The sequence below is a fragment of the Mycteria americana genome, chromosome 18, assembly GCF_035582795.1.
Source record: "Mycteria americana isolate JAX WOST 10 ecotype Jacksonville Zoo and Gardens chromosome 18, USCA_MyAme_1.0, whole genome shotgun sequence".
Classification (NCBI taxonomy): Eukaryota; Metazoa; Chordata; class Aves; order Ciconiiformes; family Ciconiidae; genus Mycteria; species Mycteria americana.
Window position 1 is genome coordinate 7,006,980 of NC_134382.1, and position 21,561 is coordinate 7,028,540.

At 41.7% G+C, this 21,561-nt stretch overlaps 1 protein-coding gene across 9 annotated transcripts in view; it reads left to right on the top strand.

Annotated features, from left to right (window-relative positions):
* RERE (arginine-glutamic acid dipeptide repeats) overlaps positions 1 to 21,561 on the top strand; it is a 259,220-nt gene that overhangs the window by 180,477 nt on the left and 57,182 nt on the right. For all 9 annotated transcript variants that reach the window (XM_075520190.1, XM_075520186.1, XM_075520189.1 and 6 more), the window contains one exon: positions 20,909 to 20,989. In XM_075520190.1, the coding sequence (XP_075376305.1) occupies positions 20,909 to 20,989 (81 nt within the window). The remainder of the gene's footprint in view (positions 1 to 20,908; positions 20,990 to 21,561) is intronic.

Consider the following 21,561-nt stretch of genomic DNA (forward strand, 5'->3'; position numbering starts at 1 on the left):
CTTCGGTTTTGTTAATTTAATGAAATGGTTTTTAATTCTGGTATGCCTCATGTATTGGAAACGGTGAAGGAAATGGGCTAGTTCTGACTGTTCTTCACGTAAGTCCTGCTGATTCGACCTTACAGTTTTGTCTCTTTATTCAGAATGTGCTTTTTTCTGGCTTTTGATAAAAAGGACTAACAAAATCAATACGGCTTTCAGAAGAGAGAAATACAAATCAGAACTAAAAGAACCTCTAGTTTATTAGGTTTTTAATTAAACATGATGAACACATTTTAAATAACACAAAGGCCTCAGGCTGAGCTGTATCTAATCGAAACAGATTAAGTCACCCGTCCACACTTGGGTAGTTATTAATTCTGTTTACTTATGCATGCTAGCTGAAGGCAGAGTTCACTGCTGCTGTGTTGCAGTTTATTGCACAGGGATGCTTTTGCTGCATGGAATTGTGCTCCTAATTAGCATTCAGACGTTGATTATGAAGAACACTGGCGAGGCTAATTGAACCACCTTTGAAATTCAGGGCGGCGTCTTCCAAAGTTCAAGAGAATCCGGATGACACGGTAGTTTTGCATTATCTCTTGGACACTTCCTCCTTTTTCTTCTACACTTGGTGCCATCTTTGCCGAGATGTTAAATTCTCAAAAAGAAATTGCTAAGTATTCCTTAGGAAGAAGGTCGGTTTGTTTGTTTGGTTTTTTTTACTTGTGCATCTCCATGCAGAACTGTCGATGACACCGTGACGTCCTTCATAACTAGCTTTTATCGTGAAATATGCTGCCCTTTAAATATTTTACATTGCTTTTGATGTAGAGTAGTTGAGGTAAACAACCTAGATTCAAACAATCTCTTAGATTTATGTGCAGGGATAGTTAATCCTTGCTGGTGCTAAACCTTAATTGGCCATGTACATGGATTTACAAGTTCATAAATTTTAAAATATCCACACCTGGCTTCAGCTTAAAGCTCATTTGTCATAAAATACAAGTGCAGATCCTTCTGCCAAAAATGACAAGATACAGCAAACTAATTTCCTAACATGTTTGTGAGTATTTGTAATCCAGTGTAGCTGGTCAAGAAATTACTTATGCAAAACACACATACTTATTTGCTTGGCTTCTTTGCCTAGAATCATCTTCAAATGTCTCTCATCTGCCCTTTTTGGAGTATCTGCTCATGAAAACATTGTTTTCATTGCTCACTCCTTTGAAGCCAGGCTTTTCAGATATGCTGGAAGACAGAGCTGCTTACTGGGGCAAAAATACCATGAATTTTATTTACTGTTTATATGGCAGCTATAGAAAATGTAATTCATAGCAAAATTGAAACAGAGCCTCTGGAATAGTCAGGGGGGAAAAAAATCATCAAGGGATATTTGAAAAGGAGGCTGGCATTGCAGGGCTGCGTTGGAGTAATTGAGTGGGATTAGAAGGTTAAGATATCAGTTACTGCTTAGTTTTAATTTTTTATCCACAAAAAGTAAACATTACAGCTTCACAGGGGAGTGACAGTTCCTACTAAATTAACATTGTGTGGACTTTAGAAATCAAGCCATCTGATGCCATTTGCAAGTGTGTTAATCAGGAACAGTTGAAAATTAACTGAGCGTTGAGATTAAAAAAAAACTCCACCGAACACCAATTGCCATGGTCTAGTAGGACGTTTATTTTAAGAAGAATAAAGAAGATTTTAGTTTTAAGAAAGAGTGGGAATGTACAGTCTTGTCTGTAGCTTATTCTGAGAACTCAGAGGGTAAAAGAACCGTCAGTCCTCACAGTAAAAAGTAATAGATGAAAGATTAAATTATTCTGCTTGGGGGAAAAAAGTTATTATTTAAAAGTTGCATAAAATTACAGTTACTTAGGAGTTGACAGGTTTACAAAGTTATAAGGTGCAATACAGCTAGAAAATATAAGGTGTAATATGGGTAGAAAAGGTGAATTTAGTTTAAACACAGGTTTCAGACAAAAGATAACAGTCTTTTTGGTTGTGATTAACTTGCATCAGTCTTTGATCCACGTCCTTGTTTAAAGGGATCAATATTGCACATACAGCACTGAGTTTATTGTCAAGTCCTTTCGGAAATAAGACAGTGAATTAAAAATCAATTATACGTGCAGAAAAGTTTGTGTAGGGCAATCAATTTTGTCCTTTTAGTTTGCAGAAAGATTCCATTGTTTAACCAGCTGTGAAAAGGAATGAATTTTAAAAGCCTCCAGCAAATGAGATAGCCCAAATGGGGTGGGGAGGTAGATTAAAAAAAAAAAAAAAAAAATTATTTCGGCATTTCATGTTCAGCAAAGGCTGCCTTCAGGGATAAATCTATAAATCCTGTCAGTGACCTTGGCTTCAAAATGGGTGATTTCACTGCTTTTGCTAATCTTGATCTTTCCACAGCTGCCAGATAAGTTAGTCTTTTCTTAACAATATCATTTTTTATTTGCTTTGTTTAACCACCATATGTTTCTTGATTCATCGTCTTTCTGCCTTCATGTGGAATATTTTTATCTATTAAGCACTTACCATATTGCTGATCTGAAAAAATAATACAACAAATATTTATACTGGCCAGTTGCCATGGCTCAGAAGGCTATTTCTGAGTGGGGACGGGAAGCTAAACTCTAAGTCAGAGTTTAACTCCAGTATAAACTAAGTAATTTGTAGGTGCTTTCAGAAGCTGGTGTTTTGTTTTGTTTTCTAGAAGAAGGTTTGTAATAGAGAGAAGCACATACGCGTAGTTCACTGTTGTCAAGGGGAAAGAATCTGCTGCTTGAAAGATTAATAAATACGACAGCAGTTGATTGTTGAAACCATGTTTTTCATCTCATTTTCAAGGGCATCTTAAAAATGGAGATCACTTACACTTCCTAGCATTCTCGATCATCTTTCTGTGTTCATTTAAAAATGAGAACAAGGCACTGGGGGACTTGAGAGATTGCATTCGTTCTCCCATAGGGCAAAGTGGTTATTTTATAAATGAAGAGGGCCAAAAAAGCTATCCTTCGTAGTTTCTTAGCAACAGAGCTGGAGTCAGTTTTAATGTTCGTGTATATCTTACAAGTTCTATGTATAGAAGCATGAGCTGTGCAGCTCAGCAGTATTGCAACTGAAACAAAGACTATTCACCCTAGCCTTGTGCAGGGGAAGAAAATAAACCAAGCGTGCTAACATGCTGCACGGACTCGTCTGTCTTTTTCCTTCTCGCCATCAGATGATATTCTGGTCAGTGACACGGTTACTGTCTTCAATACCTTTTATTCAGATTTTGTCTGCTAAGAGCTCCAGAATCTGGTTTAAATATAACATCATCCTATGTCCTGTTCTTCTCCAAAAGGAAACTGAGTCATGACGTTATCACAGAGCACCTGCAGAGTGCAGGGATCACCAAAATTCTGGGAGTTTCTAGGGTTAATGCTTTTGCCATAGCAAGCAGAACCAAGTGAGTGATTGTAAGTGTTCATCTCTCGTGACCATGGTAAAACTTTTTTTGCCTTGTATCTCTCTTGGGGGGGGGGGGGGGTGGGGGGGTGGTGGTGCATCTTGATTTAATTTTAAAAAGGTACTGTGTATCAAAGCTATCTTGCTTACATTCCCCTGACCTATTTACTCGCCATTTCTTTGTACATAACTTAATTTGCAAATTCTGAAATTTAATTTTTTTTTAAAGATAATCCATATTTGTAAATAGTGCCATTGCCTTTGAAAAGACTAATAGTGTTAATAAGATACATTTCACAGGTTGCTTCCTGTTCTGAATGCAAATGTAATAAATGGCCTTAGATCTCTGGCTCATGCTCCTTGGTGTACGTTATCCCAATGCCCCAACATCTAGGATTGTATGAGTTTGTTTATGCTTTTGAAAGCAATTTTATAATTTAAATATAAGAAATGTTGGTTAGCTGTCTGTTTTCAGAAGATTCTGTTGTTGTTGTTCTGGAAATGCTATAAATAGTGTGATTTAAATTTAGGTTCGCCTTTTCTAATGGTTGAGGAAGGGCGACTGGTTTATCGGCTTGTATTGATAGCAACATCCAGAGTTCTTGGTTTGTTTTCAAATTATTTCAATAGTCCTGGCATTTCAGTAGTTTGGTTGAGTTTATCTGTCTTGCAGGTGTTAGGAAATTGAAATTAGTCTACAGGATCCTTACCTCCTTATTACCTAAAAGTGCAATTATAATATAGTAAGAAATAATAAAGTGCTTTGATATTTTTCCATGTTAAGCGTATGATAGAAATCTCTAGCATCTTTCCAAGTAATTTTGGCTCAGTCTAAGTTGGTATAGGTAAAAGTGTTTCGCTTTGGAATACCTATGTTGGAATTACCTGTTATTAAATACATAGAGCCCAGGAATGGGTTACTTTACATGGCAAATCACTATTTTGTTTTGAAAGAGTTGTTTGCTCTAGACCATGCTCCCATGGTCTAAACCATGAGAAATGGCAATTCGCTGTTCCTAACCAGATTGCTTTCAAAACACAAAAAACCCACCTACAACAGAGCAAGTGCAGAGACAGATTACAGTGTTGTCTGCAACTCGGCAAGATAACTTCCCCCCCCCGATAGTTTGGGTTTCTGTCTGAGCCTTGACTTTCATTCTGTTTGAACATGGAGGCCGTCAGCTCAGAGGGAATACGGGGAATCCTAAGGCTAAACTCTAGCTGTAGAGGGAAAGAGGCTCAAGAATGAGCAGAGCTTGGAACAGGTGAGAGTATTTGAGTCGGAACACGGTATGGAGCTCAGGCCATGCTGCCGTGCCTGGTAGGGCAAACAAACCAAGTTCTCCGTTCTGGGGCTGTGGCAGCAGTCGATGACGAGATGTTTGTTGCCAGAGCAGGTTTTGCTGGCCTAAGTGACGCTCTGTGGAGCAATAGCAGAGACGCCGTGTTGCTTTCTTGGCCAAGCTAGAAATACGGCAGCAAACAAATTTATTTTCCGGTGTCAAATGGTAACTAATTTTAAATAACTATCTAGCTTCCTAGATCTCTTTCTAACGTCTCCAGGCGATGAAAGCTAAAGGGGGGACTGGAGGGGGGGGAGGAAAAACAACTAGGTTTGCCACCTGGCTTTGTGGAGGGTGAGAGTACCAACGCATGCCATCGCGGAAAGCTTTAGTATAATATAAGGTTATATTTGAAATGCAGCACTCTTTTCTTGAAGCTCTGATTTTAATGTTGGAAAAGGCTCTTTTTTAACAGGTATTTTGGTTTTTCTACTGATTATGAAAAAAAATTTTTTTTTTCAAACTATTCAAGTGTCACTAGATTCTCTGTGGTTCTACCCGACGGCTTAGCCTGAGGATTATTTAGTATGGCCCAGTGGCCATTGGAGCAGAGACTGACAAAATGCTTCTTCAAATTGGTATAGTGACATAATTCTTATTTAAGAAACTTTGATTACTGTCACAATATGGATGCTCTGTGTGCTTTAGTGCTCAGGACTTATCTTTCTTGCACAAGCATAAGCAGTATGAATGCCAAAACACACCTCATTTGCAAGTTCTGTTTGCATGATAAATTTTATTTTTCTAATCTTCCCTATCAACAGCACCAATTTTTTTTAATCTTTCAGATGACATAAAAATGCATTTTAATGAAGCAAATTATATAGCTTTGTCTCCTTTTGTGTATAAGCGGGGCGGCCATATTCAATTAGGCTGAAAAATGATCATTTGTTCTATTACAGGCTGTAACAGAGTGAGTGGAAAAAACTGTGATCCATCACCAGTTACTCAGCTTTATGTTACTTAAATCACTTGCCATGCTGTCAGTGGCTCTGAATCCTCTGTGGGAGCCATTATTTAATTTAAGTTTGTGGAGGTGTCACTTGTTTGATAATAGGCTGCTTCTGTAGTAGACGCATAGTGACTAAATATTAATTGTGTTCTGCATCCATCCAAGATTCCTAATTAGTTACAAGGGTAACAGTGCCAGTAAAGCTAATGATTATACTGCCATAAAAAGAATTTGACAGCAAATAAGGACTCGATCCAGAGAGATACTCAGTACCTGCTCGTACTGAGGAAGTCTGCTAGAGCTGAGAAGGCTTCATTTCCCAGTCTGGCCCCATGTTGCTCACGTAGCACATGTGAGGGGTTTCATATCAGCTGGAAGGAAACTTGGATTCGAGGGTGGAAATGCCACCTTAGAAGAATGCTGTTTTCCATTTCATACTAGCTGAGTAACTTGACTTTTAACCTTTTTAACAGTTTACATAGTTGACACCGATGAACCCCAACCCAGCAGTCCCCGGACAGCTTGTAAATATTGTCTGTGCTTCTGCAAAGGTTCTCTTAAGCTAGCGTGTGGTTAGGTTTTCTCTTCCTTCCTCCTTATTTGTGTTGTGTGAAAGATGTGTCGTGTTGATCAGCGCTCATGAGGACGCATTTAAAAACTACTATTTTGTGCTCCTTGTCCAGTGTTGCTTTTGTACTTTCATGTGCCTGTGGTTTTGAATATGTTGTGGTAAAGACTCAAAGTGCACGTAGCTTCGGGGTTTGTGGTTTTGCTTCAGCTTTTACTGGCCTCTTGATATCTCACTTGTTATCCCCTATCCACTTGTGCATGCTCCACCATGTTTTTTCTTATTCTTTTGTTCCTTTCCTTCCTTTTCTCCTCCCCCCCTCCCATAGTATCCGCTCAGATTTATACAGCTTTTAGGCTACATGGGGAGATTGATCAGACAGGGGCTTATGCATTTAGAGGAGCTAATAAATAAGCATCACAGCGTATTACCCTCCACTGCATTGGAATAACTTCAAACACTCAAATCAAACATTCCATTTGTTACAAATTGGGGAAGGCAAAAGAGGGCACCTCTGCTTTATTAGGGTGCATATTTCATTTATCTGTTATGGAAGATATTGTCCGGTTCTACGTGCCTGGGGAAGTAATTCCATAGTCTCAGCACCACTTCCCCCTTGTCTCCCTCCCCCCAAATATCTACCTTTCAAGTTTCCTTTGCCAGTCTTCGCCTTTGTTATAGATGCATTTCTGGTCCTTCATTTTCAAATCCTTTTTCTTTCCTCTCTTATTTGTGGGTCACTTTTTCATATTTGCCCCCCCCCCCCCATGTTTTTATTCAGAGCCCCTTACACAAAAGAAAAGGGAACTTATGAATCGTCTGATTCTTTTTGAAACTACTTTTATACATTACTGCCAAGATCATTGTATGAGCCAACATCTTCCTCAGTAATTGGATGGCTGTGTTGCAGAAGTGTATCATTCACTCTACTGAAATCTTACATGGTTCTGACAAATGCAATGGATAATTGATGAATAATTGAACGAGGGTTGTGGTGTGGGTTCATGACAGGAGCTTGCAAGGAACTGAAACCTTCTGCAGTGGGACTTACTGGTTAAAAATAAGGAAAATAATATAATTATTAATAATTATAATTACAAAGCCTAGCTGACCATTTATCTGCTTTGTTATAAGCAGTCTTCTGGCTGATTTTTGGTGCTCGGGTGCTGCTTGTACCCACACTGGCAGCTGGCAGTAGCTAAAGAATTAGAATCTTACTATTAGGACAGCACTGGTGCTGTTTATCACATTCTGATTCTTTTAAATATAAGGCTATGAAGACAATCTTTAATTAGCAATCAGTCAAAGTCCTGGAAAAGGTTAGGCCTTCTTACTTATTTAGAGAGAAGGCTACGTTATGTGATTTCAGCATGGAGTCTTGTAAACTGGAGGTAAATGCTGCCGCTCCTCCTAGGAACTGCTACGTAGCTGGGTCAGACTGGGCTACACAACTGAAATAAAGAATTCATTAAGTTACCTGAATGCTAAATTTGGGTGTTCAGTTCTTAGAAAAGCGTCAAAGGATGTGTGTCTAACTATTGGAAATTAGTCTCCTCTTTAAACTGTCACCCATCTTCAAAACACTGCGAAGTATCACAAGTAATGTTTGAATATCTTTGGCCTTAGCCTTCCGAGCTTACGAGTGACAGTCACAGACCCAAAATACGCTGCCTGTAAAGAGGAGGGAGTTCAGGGGCTTGCTCACGTGCCAAAATCCGCTGTCTTTCAGCGGAGACAGTATTACCTACCTAGATTCCCCTGCGATTTCTCATCTCTCAACTTTTTGACTGGCAGAATTTTCTTAAAATAAAAACCTCAGTAGAAGAAAGAAAACACAGGTTAAAAATCTTAAATTATGAGGCTTTGGAGACTGAACTGTCTAAAGAGCTGTACGGAATTTGCAGTGTTCTGAATATGCTCGTTTTGGTCGTTAAGTGTTCAAGGTTTTCTGATACCGTATCAGATGAAAATGGGAATTACTAAATTCCCATTTCTCTGTAACTAAAAGAGTATGAAATCTTGCAACACATCAGAACACCCTATTTTTGTTGTAAACAACTTGGCAGGATGAAGAACTCCTGTCACAGGAGGAAGTTTGCTTTCTGCTTGATATAGGAAAGATCTCTCGCTGAGGATGTGGCTCTTAGCCTGGAATTTGCTGTTGTCATCACTAGTTGTCGTGGTTTGACCACCAGCACACTAGTATTGCTTATATCCAGATTTGTGGTCTCGGGTGTCTCTTCGCTACGCTGCAGTCAGCGGCAGACTTATCCTGAGAGAAATTCAGGGGGTTTGCAGAGGTTGTCTCATGTCATTTTAGTAAGGGTCACAAACTGGAATTTGTATCTTAGTGCTTGAACTCAAACCTGGGCATTGCTACCGTGAACAGCCCTGCTGTTTAATTATTTACTTGGCAAAGTCACCTACAGAAATATTTGCCCCTCTATATGTATAATTTCCTTGGGGATTCTTGCCACCATTTTGTCTCGTTATTCTTGGATTTGTTCATTGCTCTAAAGTATAGGAGCTCTTGAAGTGGTTTTATTTGTTTCCTTCTGTTATTTGCATAAAGTCACTGTTTGAAGGCAGAAATAGTCTCCAGAATAATTGACAATAATGGTTGAAATCCCAGTGGAACAATATTTCTGCAATAGGGAACTTCCCCTAGAAATACTATGTTCGAGTCTTGAAAGGATCATACAGTATATTTCAAGTAGTCTGCGTGCAGCTTTTTTGTGCTTAGTGTTACAAATTGACTGAAAGGACAAAAAATGTCACAGTGAAAGAGAACAACTTCAGGCTTGCATAATAGTGTTAAACTTGAGTAAACAGACATGTATTTTCAGAACTCTCTATGATCTGTGTAACAAAAAGAAAATTTTCTGGGGAAAAAGACGGAGAAAATGGAAATGCTCTGATGTTTATGAGCTCCAGTGGAAGCTTATTTTGTGTTAACCCTCACGGTAGCTATTAGCCTGTGGTCTGCTCTTGCTTGAACTACAGCTCCTGGGTTGGGGGCTGGTGTATATCTGTGTTCACCCACCCGTGTTATTGCCTAGAATGGGCATTTTAGTATTGATGATTTAATGGAGATCCGCTTTGTGTTAGCGGGCAGAGTGGTGTTCCCTGTGGTATTGTAAGTTGAGTAAAAATCCTGTTGTTAAGAAAAACAGTATGAGGAGAATGAAATTCAGAGGGAGGCTAATAGATGATATTTTCCTCTTGGCTTGTTGCTGCCCAGTAAAGGTGAGGAAGCATAAGGAACATCTTGAGCCCCGTGGAAGGTGAGGTACATTCTGATGTTGGCATTATTCAAGGAAATATTCATAACTTTAAGAATGCACTGGCATTGCAGCTTTTGGTACAGGTATTTGAGATTCAGAGTATGTGAGGAAGAGAAAGGTTAAGATTCCCAACTGATGCATGAGAACCGTTCCTTTGGAGGAAAGGTGGTACAGTGGGGCATTGTTTATATTCCACAAGTGCTGCTTTTCTGGTTTGGTTCATACTACATATGCTGCTTATATGTATTTTTATCTCCGCTTTTGGATTCTATACTTTGACTAGTTTCATCCTGTTAAAAAAAAACAAACCCACAACAATTGGAACTATGAATTATTTTTTTTAGAAAATGCATTTTTACCAAGGCTGGGTGAGCATGAGTTTGCGAAATAAAAAGCAAATAGCTTTTTTTTTTTTTTTTTAGCTTAAAGTTTGCAGGTTAAGTGCCGAATTTCTACTACTTACCTATACAAAAGGGAGATACTTTCAGATGTCATCTGGGAAAGGAAGTATGTCCTTGAAAAGGAACATATTGTCCAACTTTTTCTTTTTACTTGCTCTTTAGTTTTGATGTATAGGAAGGCTTTTTGTATATTAGCATTTTAACAGCAGTTTAAAATAACAATCAGAAATTAATCTCTTTGTGTACAGAAAAAGGCAATCTGAAGTATAATCAAAAGCTTTCTGTTGTCTCTTGGCAGCAGCATATTGTTTTGCTTCTCTGGGTCACAAATGTGCCAGACCTTTGTTCTCTTTAACTCTTAAAATGCATCTTTAAAAAAAATCATTTATGTAAAAACACCCTCAAATCCTTTTAGCTTTGTTTGCAGCACTGAGAAACTGTTGATTACAGGAGACAACAACCTACAGATTATGATATATAAATAGAAAGCTCTCTTTTTGTCAATGAAGGCAGTCTCCAGTTTGGTGGTTTTTAAGGTTTGTGTCCACAGAAGGGGATAGTCTTAGTTAGACTCACTGTGTGAAACCTGGTTTATGGACACGTGCAACGTGATTGTTTTCTGAAGATCACGAAAGAGCAAACGTCTCGGGGCGGCTTTGTGAGCAGCTGGAGGGTTGCAGAGATCTGGAGCCGCCTGTCGTGCCTGCATAGGTGGACCCGTACGTCTGTCAGGAGGTCTGTCATGGGCGTTTAAATGTAAATGTGGGCAAGTTGACCAACCGAGTTTCTTGCTGGTGGAAATGATTAAGTTTAGTAGAATAAGGACATGCTTGCCTGTGTGTTAAATATAACTGCCTTTCTGTGCTGCTGTTTAGAGGAGAGGTATGTAGAGTCCTGAGGGACTGTGCATTTCCAGCCTCCTGGAGTGGAGGTTCAGGACTTGCTGCTCTTTGGAAGATCTTCCTGCAGCTCGACCCTCTGTTGCGGTGCCTCCAGGGGGGAGTTCTCCAGACCTGGTTTGGAAAAACGAGTGCTGCCTCTTCCCGCCCTTACTTCATTAGAGGAAAGTAAATTGCAAACTGAGCGGTCTTCAAACAAGAGTGCTCATCTGCCCCGCCTGTTCATCTTGCCGTTGAAATGTGGGACCGTGCAACTGCAGTAGTGTTAGGGTGGATAATAACGCTTGTAATAATCCACAGATTCTTTTTCCAAAGAGTCAAGGTTGTTTATCAAATACCCCTTCTAGAGCTCGGGAAAAGTAAAGTCAGGTTTTCTTTTTTTCCTCCTGCTGCTGCTTTAATATCCAGCCTTTTTTTGATCTGTGCCTCAGCTTCTGATGTGCCACTGCAGGCTGTTCTTAGATCAGGTTTCTTGGCGTGCTGTTGACTTTATCTCGTTTACCGGATCACATTTCTGTTGCCATACGCTGTGTGATCGCGGCCTCCCCGCAGCTCTTTAACAATTAGTAATTGAGCAGGAAGTGTGTGTTCATTACAATAGCCTTTTGATTTTGATTTTCTACAATCACGCAGTGTTTCGCACAGAGCAGAGGCGGGGGAGAGGCACTTCTCCCAAACACGTTTTTGACAGAGAGAAGTCTGTTGTTGCAGCCACTTGGCTATTTGTCAGCAGTTCTCAGACATCCCTCCTGCGCAGGTTGCCTGGCAACCCGGGCCAGAGCCACCGCTCGGCGGCCAGTGCATTTCCAAAGCAGGTTGGTAGATGATTTATCGGCGGGGCTGCGAGCGTGGCGAACCCAAGAGGCAGGACTGGACCTTTTAACAGGAATCGACGTGAAATGCGAAGGCGAGAGAGAGACCGGCTGGCCTGGGAGCATTATCTGGGGATGTGCAGTGAAAGCACCCAGAGCCAATAATCAGAAGGCACAATTAGAGCAAAAATAAAGGCTCCTCATTTAGACATAATTGATTTTATTTTTTTTTGCTGTTTTGTTTTCTCGTTCTCATCTAGGCTCTCGCGCAGAAACCGGTACGATGCAGAAAGTGAACCAAAGCTTCGCGTACTGCTTTGGGTGAAGCTGAAATCTCTCCCTTTATAAAAATAGCTCTGTTAAAGTACTGATGGCGAAATAAAGCTGGGGTTAGCACATAAGGTTAGCAGCGCCCTGACAGCTCAAAGCCTGGGGTGAAGGAATAGTTGAATTCTCCCCCAGCTTTGGAAATGTCTGAGAGCTGTTGTGTCACCTTCGATATCATGGTGCCTTTCATACAGACTTCTGCATTGATCCCTGGCATTAAACAGAGGAGGGAAAGAAGAGTTTTATAAACTGGCATTTAGATAGTAGTTCACGCTGTGGTCAAATGTAGAACTCTTACACGCACATACACACGCACCCCCCAACATCACCTTCAATAAACTAAACTGAAGGAAATTTGGATGACCTTTAGGGAAGCACCCCAGTTCAGTTTCTTCGGCTAGCTTGTCAGTCCTTTTTCCAGAACAGTTGTGATGAGGCATCGGCAAGACGTGGAAAGCATCTTGACGAGAGCATTTTTGCGTACTTTTAAGAAGGCGAAGAGGAGAGAAAGGATGATGAATCCACTTTGACCTCTTGAATCGCAGTATAAATACTTTATTGAAAATTCTAAATAAATGTGTTTGTAACTAGTAATCCTGCTCTGCATGCAATCTCATTTAGCCAACTGTGTATGCAAATGTGCTATTAATGTGTTTGCATCCAGTATAAATATACAAATCTAATCTGTTTATATATGTAATTTACACACAGCTGTGCTCATGCTCACTTAATACCAATATTTTCAGCAAGCGAGAGGTATCATGGGAGATCTATTGTTCAAAACAAAAGCCAACAGTGCAGCCCCGTGGAAGGGGGATCATTATCATTTCAGGATCTTTTGGCATTCCCTTGAGGGAGGCTGCTTAATGACTTTCCGTCTGTGTATATGGCTATGGCTATACGGACCACAGGCTCTGGTGGATGTCGTGTGTCTCTCTGCATCTGTATAATGCTTTGGTGTTGAATCCCTTACAGTTTGAGGTAGGGTTTAATTTTTCAGTATAATTTTTCAGGAAGACAAAGCGATGCGATTGGGAGGGAAAGCTAATTGTTCGGCACCTTTAAGCCTTTCAGCTGATGTATTTCTTGTCAGTTTGTTTATAGAGGATACTTGATCTTACAGGCATATGGCCTAAGGAGTACAAGATTTTTATCACATGTAGATGACCAGCAGTGCGCTCTGAAGAGGTGCTTTGAATATCCAATGAGAACATTAATGCCTTTTAATCTAGATTGGTATCTAATGAATACCATAAAAATATTTTTGGTTTTCCATAATATCTTTGAGTAGGCGGACGTGGTGAAAAGGAATTTTATTTTCAAAATACCACAAAGGTCAGAGGACAATTTTGTCTTGACACAATAGAATTATTTCATTAAACTGATGAGAAAAATAAACAGACCAGTATCTATTAAAAGAAAGCTGAATTTGGTTTTAGTATGTATTTTGAACTAAGGTCACAATCTGCTGAATGAAGCAGCACGTTGAGTAAGTATATTTTGGAGGTAAGAAATGCTTTCAACCGTATCTATATACACACCCACATACATATATACGATTATTCTCTTCCAGTCTTGCTCTACAAAATAATCACCTGCATGTGTGCCTTCTCTCTTGGATGGAAGTCTGGAAACATGTTTGTGGCATAATTTAAGAAACATTTACCTGTTTACGGTCGTGAAAAGGGACTGTTTAAGAAAACCAACCAAACAAAACCAACAAACTCTCAAAATCAGTTACTTAAAAACCTGTAGTTTGTAATTAAGCAGCAAGAACTGGCATTGCAGGGGTTGGCTGGCATTTATTACTGTTGGTGCTTCACTGTCATAGCTAGCTGGTGCAGTGTACGCTGCACCAAGTACACTGAAAGATCTTTACTTGCTGTTATTCCATAGCTTTCTGCAAGCCAAACAGATCATGAAAGAGCGTGTGCGTATAGCGTCAGTGGTCATCCAAGCACAGACGTTCCCCTACGACAGAGGTCTCTTGCAACAGAGATTTGTAGTAAGTGGTTGCAGACACCTTCAAGCAGTTGCCAGACTGTGTGAACAATTTCTCATACCTTTGCATGGTTGTGTCAGAAAAGAGAATAAGGTCCTTCAGATCGTGACCTGTGCTTCAGTGCAGCCTCTTCAGGAGGAGACTCTAAATTGCAAGCTGGTGACAGCCTTACTTACTGCAGGAGTAGACCAAAAGTGCTGTGGTTAGAGATGGGACAGAGCAGTAAACTTAACCTAAGAGCATCTGATGAGGTAGGCTAAAGGGAGATAACACTGAGGGAGCAGTGGGAACATAGATATTTCTGCAAAGTACTACTACTGCTTGCATGCTCGAGATCTGCACGCATCTCTGATATAATGCTAAGGTCTGTGGAACAACATGCAGACATGTTTAGGGAAGGCTTATGGTGTCTTTCTATTAAACACGTTTGCCAGCGAGGTGATTTTTGCAAGCTTGCTGTTAACTGATGTAACGCACAACAGCACAAGTATCTAATGCGAAGGGTAAAAATGCTTGCTACTTCAAAATGAAATTCAAAAAACATTAAGCAGAGTTACGGCAGCGACAGGAAGCAATAAAATGAAGTTCAGATGAGGTTGAAGCACATCCTGTTCTCCCAGCAGCAGGGCATGTTGAAGGAACATAGTAGAGGCCTGAATGTAGATTTTTCTTGATAGTTCCTCTTTCCCAGTGGACTTTTTTTTAACACAGGTTTCAGGTGAGCTTCGTTGAGTCGTCATGCTTGTTCTTCATTCTACATGCTACTGTCGTAACCTAGAATGTTCTGTTACCTTGGGACCAATCCTTGTTCGTGGCAAGTTGCTCTGAGGATGTGCGTTCCTAGGCCAAGAAATTTCCATGGAATGTCTCTCCCTTCTGCCCTCTCCTGTACCCCTAGAAAAGGGTCTTTTCCCCTCCTTTCTTTTGTAGCTTTCTCTCCTCTTTAGCTGGCAATTTGTGCATCTTAAAATTGTGTTGTGAAAGTCTTTGACGATCCTGTTCTCTCTCTGACGGGGCAGAACATCTGTCCATCTCTCCACCTGCTTCTCCATCACCCAGAAAGTGTTTTCCCCCAGCCTTACCCAAGCCGCCAGTCCCCAATGGGGACTCTTTGAGAAGGCAGGACTGAGAGGAAGCCTGCCAGCAAGGGCTGGAAGTGGACGGGGGACAGCAAGGGCATATCAACCTGACTGCAGCTTCCCGTCCCCAAGAGACCTTCCCTTCTCTGGGCACAGCCCTACCTGGCGCACTCTCTTAGGGCAGGTGGACTTCTTCTGGATAAGTGTTCAGGGAACAAAGCAGCTTGTGGAAGGAGTTAAATAGGCATGCTGCGCGTCCGCAGCGGTTAGGTGGATTCTGAGAATAGCTTGGATATGTGTGACAGCTGCATTTTCTTTAAGTTAAAGTACCTCTTTTTGCCCTTGATGGAATTACTGAGCAGTACTTAGTCCTGTCTGTTATTGAGCATATGTAATTCCTTTGAGGTAAAGATACAGTAAATACTAGCATCATTTTCTGCTACAGCCAGGTACAGTTTGGTGAAAAAAAAAAATTGAGTTACATTTTTGTAAGAGATACCTGACATCTTTAGGTTAAACTGGGTCTTCTTAAGGAAACTATCAGGATACCTCCATTTCTAGAGGACAGTATATATCATTTAACGTTACCAGCAATTGCCTGTACTTGCACTGTTCACACGTAAGGGAAATACACTGTTAAAACTCAGCCAAGCTTTTAATAAAATGTACTCTGTGCACTGAAATTCAGCTAGTGTGCATATACAATGTCTGCATGCTAAAACATTGTTTGGGGCAATCTATAAACGTGCTGCACATTTAACAGAAGTTTTGCAGATATAACCAGATCTCATTTTCTTTTCAGAACAACTGCCATAATTTTTCATCTTGTGCAATTTAAGAAATAAAGATGCTTTTATGCATTTAGCGTTTATTTGCTGTTAACTATTAAAACCCTGTAAATTTTCCTACCATATTTACTATAAAACTTAAAAAGGCATATTAAATGTGGAAGATGGTGAAAACTTCAATTGGCATCTGCCTAGAAAACCTTGGGCCTTTCAAAACATGCACTGTACCTATTGCTTTCATGATAGCAAAATCTTCCATTTTTATATGCTCATAATTAAGGAAAAGGTTGAGAGAAGAACGTGGTGTTCTTGGACATGGTCTAAAGAGGAGGTTTTTGGGTTTTTTTAGAAAGATTGAGGGGAAAAAAAGTCCTTGTTTCCTGGATTAAGAAGGAACAGAAAAGGCTCTGTGTTTGTAAATATATTGCATTACAACATGCTCTTCACTAATTAACCAGGTGGAAGTCATGGGAAGGGAATGAAATGGATTTTCTTAGAGAAAATACATTTGATCTAACCCTGATTGAAGCATCACCTTAGAAGAGACATATTAGCAGCAGTCTTGAACTTACAGTTTTATCAGGGTCGTCCTGCCTTTCTGAAGCCCATGAGGTTTCAGTTTGAAATTCCTAAGTTGATTAAACAGGTTATTTAGTACTAGATGTTACTCTTGCATGCTTTTAGAAACAGCTTTATTTTAGATTTCTGCAGTAAAGAAGAAAACTGAGTTGGGAACCTCGGTTCCCTGTTAAAACCTGGGGTGCTGAATTTCAGCATGCAGCAGCAAATTTTTCCTGCCAAGCTGTAATCTCTTGATAATAGAAACCCTGACGCATAACCTTAACTACGGCTTTGCAATGGCATTATCATCGCATTGATAAACATGCCATCTGAGCTCTGTTAGGCAGAACATAATGGCTTTGTGTATCTTGTCATGATATTTGTTTCTTGGGATAAAATACGGGACCTGCAAGTAACACATATGCAAACATTAACATGCTTGTTCCTTGTTCTTCCTTGGTTATTTATAGCTCCCTGTTTACACATTGTAGCAGGATACTGCAGAATCTAATACATTTCATTGGGGAAGCTCAGATTATCAAACGGTATTAGGAGATCTTGCGTTGCGGCTGGTCAATAGCCATGGTAACCACTTCGTAAAATATAACTGTGGTGTCTGTCAACATTGACTGACCTAGCAAACCATGGGATTTCCTAATGCCGCTTCACAGCAATGATTATCCATAGCATTTTTTTTCATTGTGTTACAGTTTGTCTGCAGTGAACAGTACGAACAACAATGCTGACAGAATTCTGTCATAACGTTTTTCAAGTTAAACATAAGTGGTAAAATGGAAATGTTTATCTTAATTTTTAAAAGTACAGAACTTGGATTTTTAAACTGTGGTGCTCTAGAGCCATTTCCACTTTTTATCAAAACTTCTCTTTCTCGTGCATCCATAGGTTTAAGCCTCACTGTTCCGCCAGCCCTGTATTGTAAGACTATTTTAATTCAGCAGCTGTCATTCTCAGATGCCTTCTGTGAGCAGTGCAACATCTCCTGCCCTGTTAAAATGCAGACATAAAATTTATTGCATGTCATTTGTGCAGAGGAGAGAAAATTTAAACTGTGTTATGCAGTCTGTTTTATGAGATGCTGGAGAGCAACAGGTCACTTCTGATTTGGTGTGCAACTATCTAGTTCTTTTATATTTAAAAACATTTAGAGGTCTCTCTTGTGCTTGACTTGGAGGAAAGAAGTAGCTGTTCTTGCTGCAGGCTAAGGGAGAACTGAACATGGTGCCTGAATTAATGGAAGACTAGAATAGAAAGGAAAATCTGAAAAAGAAAATGTTTTTTTAAAAAGGCAATGTTTTAAGAAAAACCTTGATCATTTTGTTAAGCTTTAGCATTTCTGTCTAAGTTTCTGAAGCTAATTTTTGTGTGCTTTGTTGTTCTCTGTCTATTAAGAAGTGGCTCTCTTGCCTTTCAGTAGAGGCACACAACTATTTTGTAGTTGCATATCTTGCACTGCCTCAATGGCCTAGCGATAATTCTGTATGACACCGATAAAGGTGACAGCATAATTGGCCAAAATTTCAGAATGCCAGAAGGATTGACTTCATTCGTGTTTGGAACAGCATTTCAAGCTCCCTCTAATTCTGTTATTCAGAGAGGCTATATGCTAGGCTTACATTCCCAGTAGGGATTTTTTTTGACATCTCATGAGTTCAAACGAAAACAGTTTGTCATGGGCTTTTTTAATACAGAGTTGAATCGCAACACAAAACAAATGTGAAATAGTTTGGTTACAAAGAATCTTAAAAAATAAATAAGATGGTCCCCTGAGAATTCAGATACACCATAGTAGTAAGGCTTTGGCAAAATGAGGAATAGGGAATCGGGGCTTTTCATTTTATGCAGTGGACCAGATTGCTCTCTCATATTTCCCTGTGCTTTTTCATCCACGGTTGGAGTGTTCCAGCTCTGATTTCTTCTTATTCCCCTACAGCTTTTTATGTCGCCTTTTCCTATACATGCTCTGTTAACTGATGCTGCAAAAGCATCGTACCTCTGATACAGTCCACGAGGCAGCGATGTCAAAGCCAGGAACTGAGCTGCACCCTTCAGAATCCGAGTTCCCTTTGGATTGCCTGCTTTTAAATGTTTCTTGAGTTAGTTGATTTTCATTCTTTGTGATAAGCTGCAGACAGAAATTACATTGCTCTTTGGGGTGTTGGGCGTGGTATGATGGCATGGTTTTCTGCCTTGCTGCTGCTGCCATCTTTTCCTGCCCAGCAGCACAAGACAGAAGAGGTATGCATATGGTGCCAGGGGAGTGATTGTCCTCCCCCAGTGTCATGAAAATTCCTTATCATTCACATGGTAAAATGTGAGAAGTGTGCGTTAGCGACCAGTTACGTTGCGTTGCGGCAGTCTCGGTGTCTTGCTCTGTAGATATTTGTGTGACTCCTGCCTGTGAAGGGGGGGGCCGGTACCTTGCTATTGGTAAAATTTTCCGTGTTCCGGAACCCAAGCACCCCTGTCACTGAACTCAAAACTCCCGAGTGCTCTGTTCGCTGGTTTAAAAGGAGCAGGTGGGTATGAGCAAATCATAGACTGGAAAGGGACTGTAATGTCAAAGCATATACAACTGGTGGTTAATTCTTGTCTCTGTGCCCCCAGGCATGTTCCTGGCGAACTCTAGCAGTCTTGCTGGTTTTGAGGGTCAGGGTTAGGTAAGGATAGATCCCTGTGGGAGCATATCTGCAAAATTATATGCGTGAGGTTCCAAAGAGACTGCTCGCTCATATTCAGTATTGTGGTGGGAGGTTACGAGGTGTACAGAGCACTGTTTTAGTAGTGAATTACTCTTTCTGGGATTCCTTATCCACTTCACAATATGGAAGCCTCTAAGCACCTGCCCACCTCCTTCAAGTAGATGTTTGCAAGGAGATGTGGTCCAAAATGCATTAAGCCAACTTGAGGTGTGTCTCTTTTTAGGGAATTATTAATTCTCATCTCCTGCCCCCAGAACATTAGGACCCATATACTCAACATCCCCCATCTTTTTTGCAGGCAGAATTTGGTATTTGCTAGTGTTTATACCTGTATGCTTATTATAGGAAAGGAAAAAGTCCTCGGGCCTGGCCCTTCCAAAAAGAGAGGCGCTCTGTGTTTAGTCTTAATCTCCTGGTACTGATTCACGGTGGCGAAATGCTGGGGTAGAGGTGGGACTGGTCCCCGAGCTGCGGGCTGAGATGGATAGGTCTGCGCTGCAGCAGAGCTACGGGCTGAAGGTGCTGGCCCCGGAGAGAGGAGGAGGAGGAGGAGGAGAGCGAGTGGTGCTTACAGCTGGAGGCCGGAGAGTTCTCTCGCGGGGGGGAGGTATTGCAGAGGGGAAACATGAGTGCGAGGGGCAGCTGAAGGGGGGGACCGGGGAGGCAAGAAGGGCAGCTGAGGGCTGCGGCAGATGAGAGACAGCAACTGGCAGGGGAGGACGACGCCACCCCGTTGCAGAGCCCCCGGGGACCGGCGGGCGTTAATCCGGCGGCTGATTTCGCGGGGCTTTCCCCGGGGGCGAGGGCCCGGCCGGGGCGGGGGGTGGGGGGGCCGGCGATCCAGGCCGCCTTTTGCGGCGCGCCCCGCGGGTGCCGCGCCGCCCAGCCCCGCCGCGATCACATGCTGGGCGGCCGCGGCCGCCGCCTCCCGCCCGCCCGCCCGCCCGGCCCTCCGCGCCGCTCGGCTCGGCTCGGCTCGGCTGCTCCGCTCGGCTCGCCTCGCCGCAGCCCCGGCCACCCGCCATCGCGCGGGGCCGCCCCGCCGCGCTCCCTACCTGCGCCTGCACCGCCGCTCCCCCGCGGCCGCAGCCCTGTCCCGCTGGGCCCCGCCGTGCGCGGCCCCGGCCCCGGCGGGCGGCTGCAGGGCGAGAGGAGGAAGTGTTTCGGCGTGGCGAGCGACCGCGGATCGCTGCGAGCCGCGGAGGGGGAGCGGCGGCGGCGGCTCCGCTCTCGTCTGGCGGAGGGCTCGCTTGGGAAGCCGTTTGCTGGTGTTCCTCCGAAAATCAGGAAGGGTGAACCGGGAGGGCTGGCGTCTGCAAGGACTCTTTAACCCCTGCGACGCCTTCTCTGGAGAGTCACTTTTCTCCTCTGGAAATCAGCGTTGCGTATTTTCCTTTGCCTGCTGCTGCCCGGTTGAAAAATAGACTTCAGAAGAGACGTGCAGCAGCATACTTCGGTCGTTTTGGGAAAGAACTGACTGTGGTACTGACTTTTTCAGCTTCAAACGTTGGAAGTTTGACATGGAAGGGAATGTGGTTTGAATTTCTCGGTATCTCTTAGCAGCCTTTTTTCCCTGTCCGTTTTCAGTTGCCATGTAGGTATACGTTTTCTTCTGTCGACAGTCCTTAAGCTAAGAACATTGTTTGGCTGTTGTGCTGATTAACAAGAATTTTTTTTTTTTTTTTTTTTTTTTGCCTTCTGCTGACATACTATTTTTATTATCTTTTATCACAGAAACGTTTTATTAAGGGGTTGAGGCAGTACGGCAAGAACTTCTTCAGGATCCGAAAGGAGTTGCTTCCAAATAAGGAGACTGTAAGTATATTTGGACTTTATGTAATTTGCTTTTTCTCTTGCTGCTTCAGTGTTTGATCTTATGAAACTATTTCCTCTTTGCCCTGAACTGAATTCTCTTCAGATAAATGGAAGAGAAATGCACAGCCAGAAAAGGTAGCTGTAATTTTTAGTGCAGTTTTTAGGTCTTACCGTATGAAAGATGTTACGTAAAATAGTCTCATTGCTGGACGGAGTCACTCAGGTTGGATGAAGTGTATTTATGGAGACCAAATCTAATTTTAAATTCTGACATTATGATGGGATAATACATTTATGTCACCCAGTTGGGCTCAAATGGCAGTGGGTAATTAAAGAAAGCCTAAAACAAAACAAAATCTAATTGAATCTGGAAGACTGAGGTATGTGCCTGCTCCTACGACCTGCAGAATTCGGTGGTTGTATTTAACTCTTCACGTTCCTGACACATGTGGACAGTAAGCGTGTAACTTCAGTTTCTGAATTGATCTGTGGCTTATTACTCTTCTGAACTTCATAAAGCTTACGTCCCTGTCGTTCTGCTGAAAATCCTGGCAAGTGCTTAGAGGGGAGAT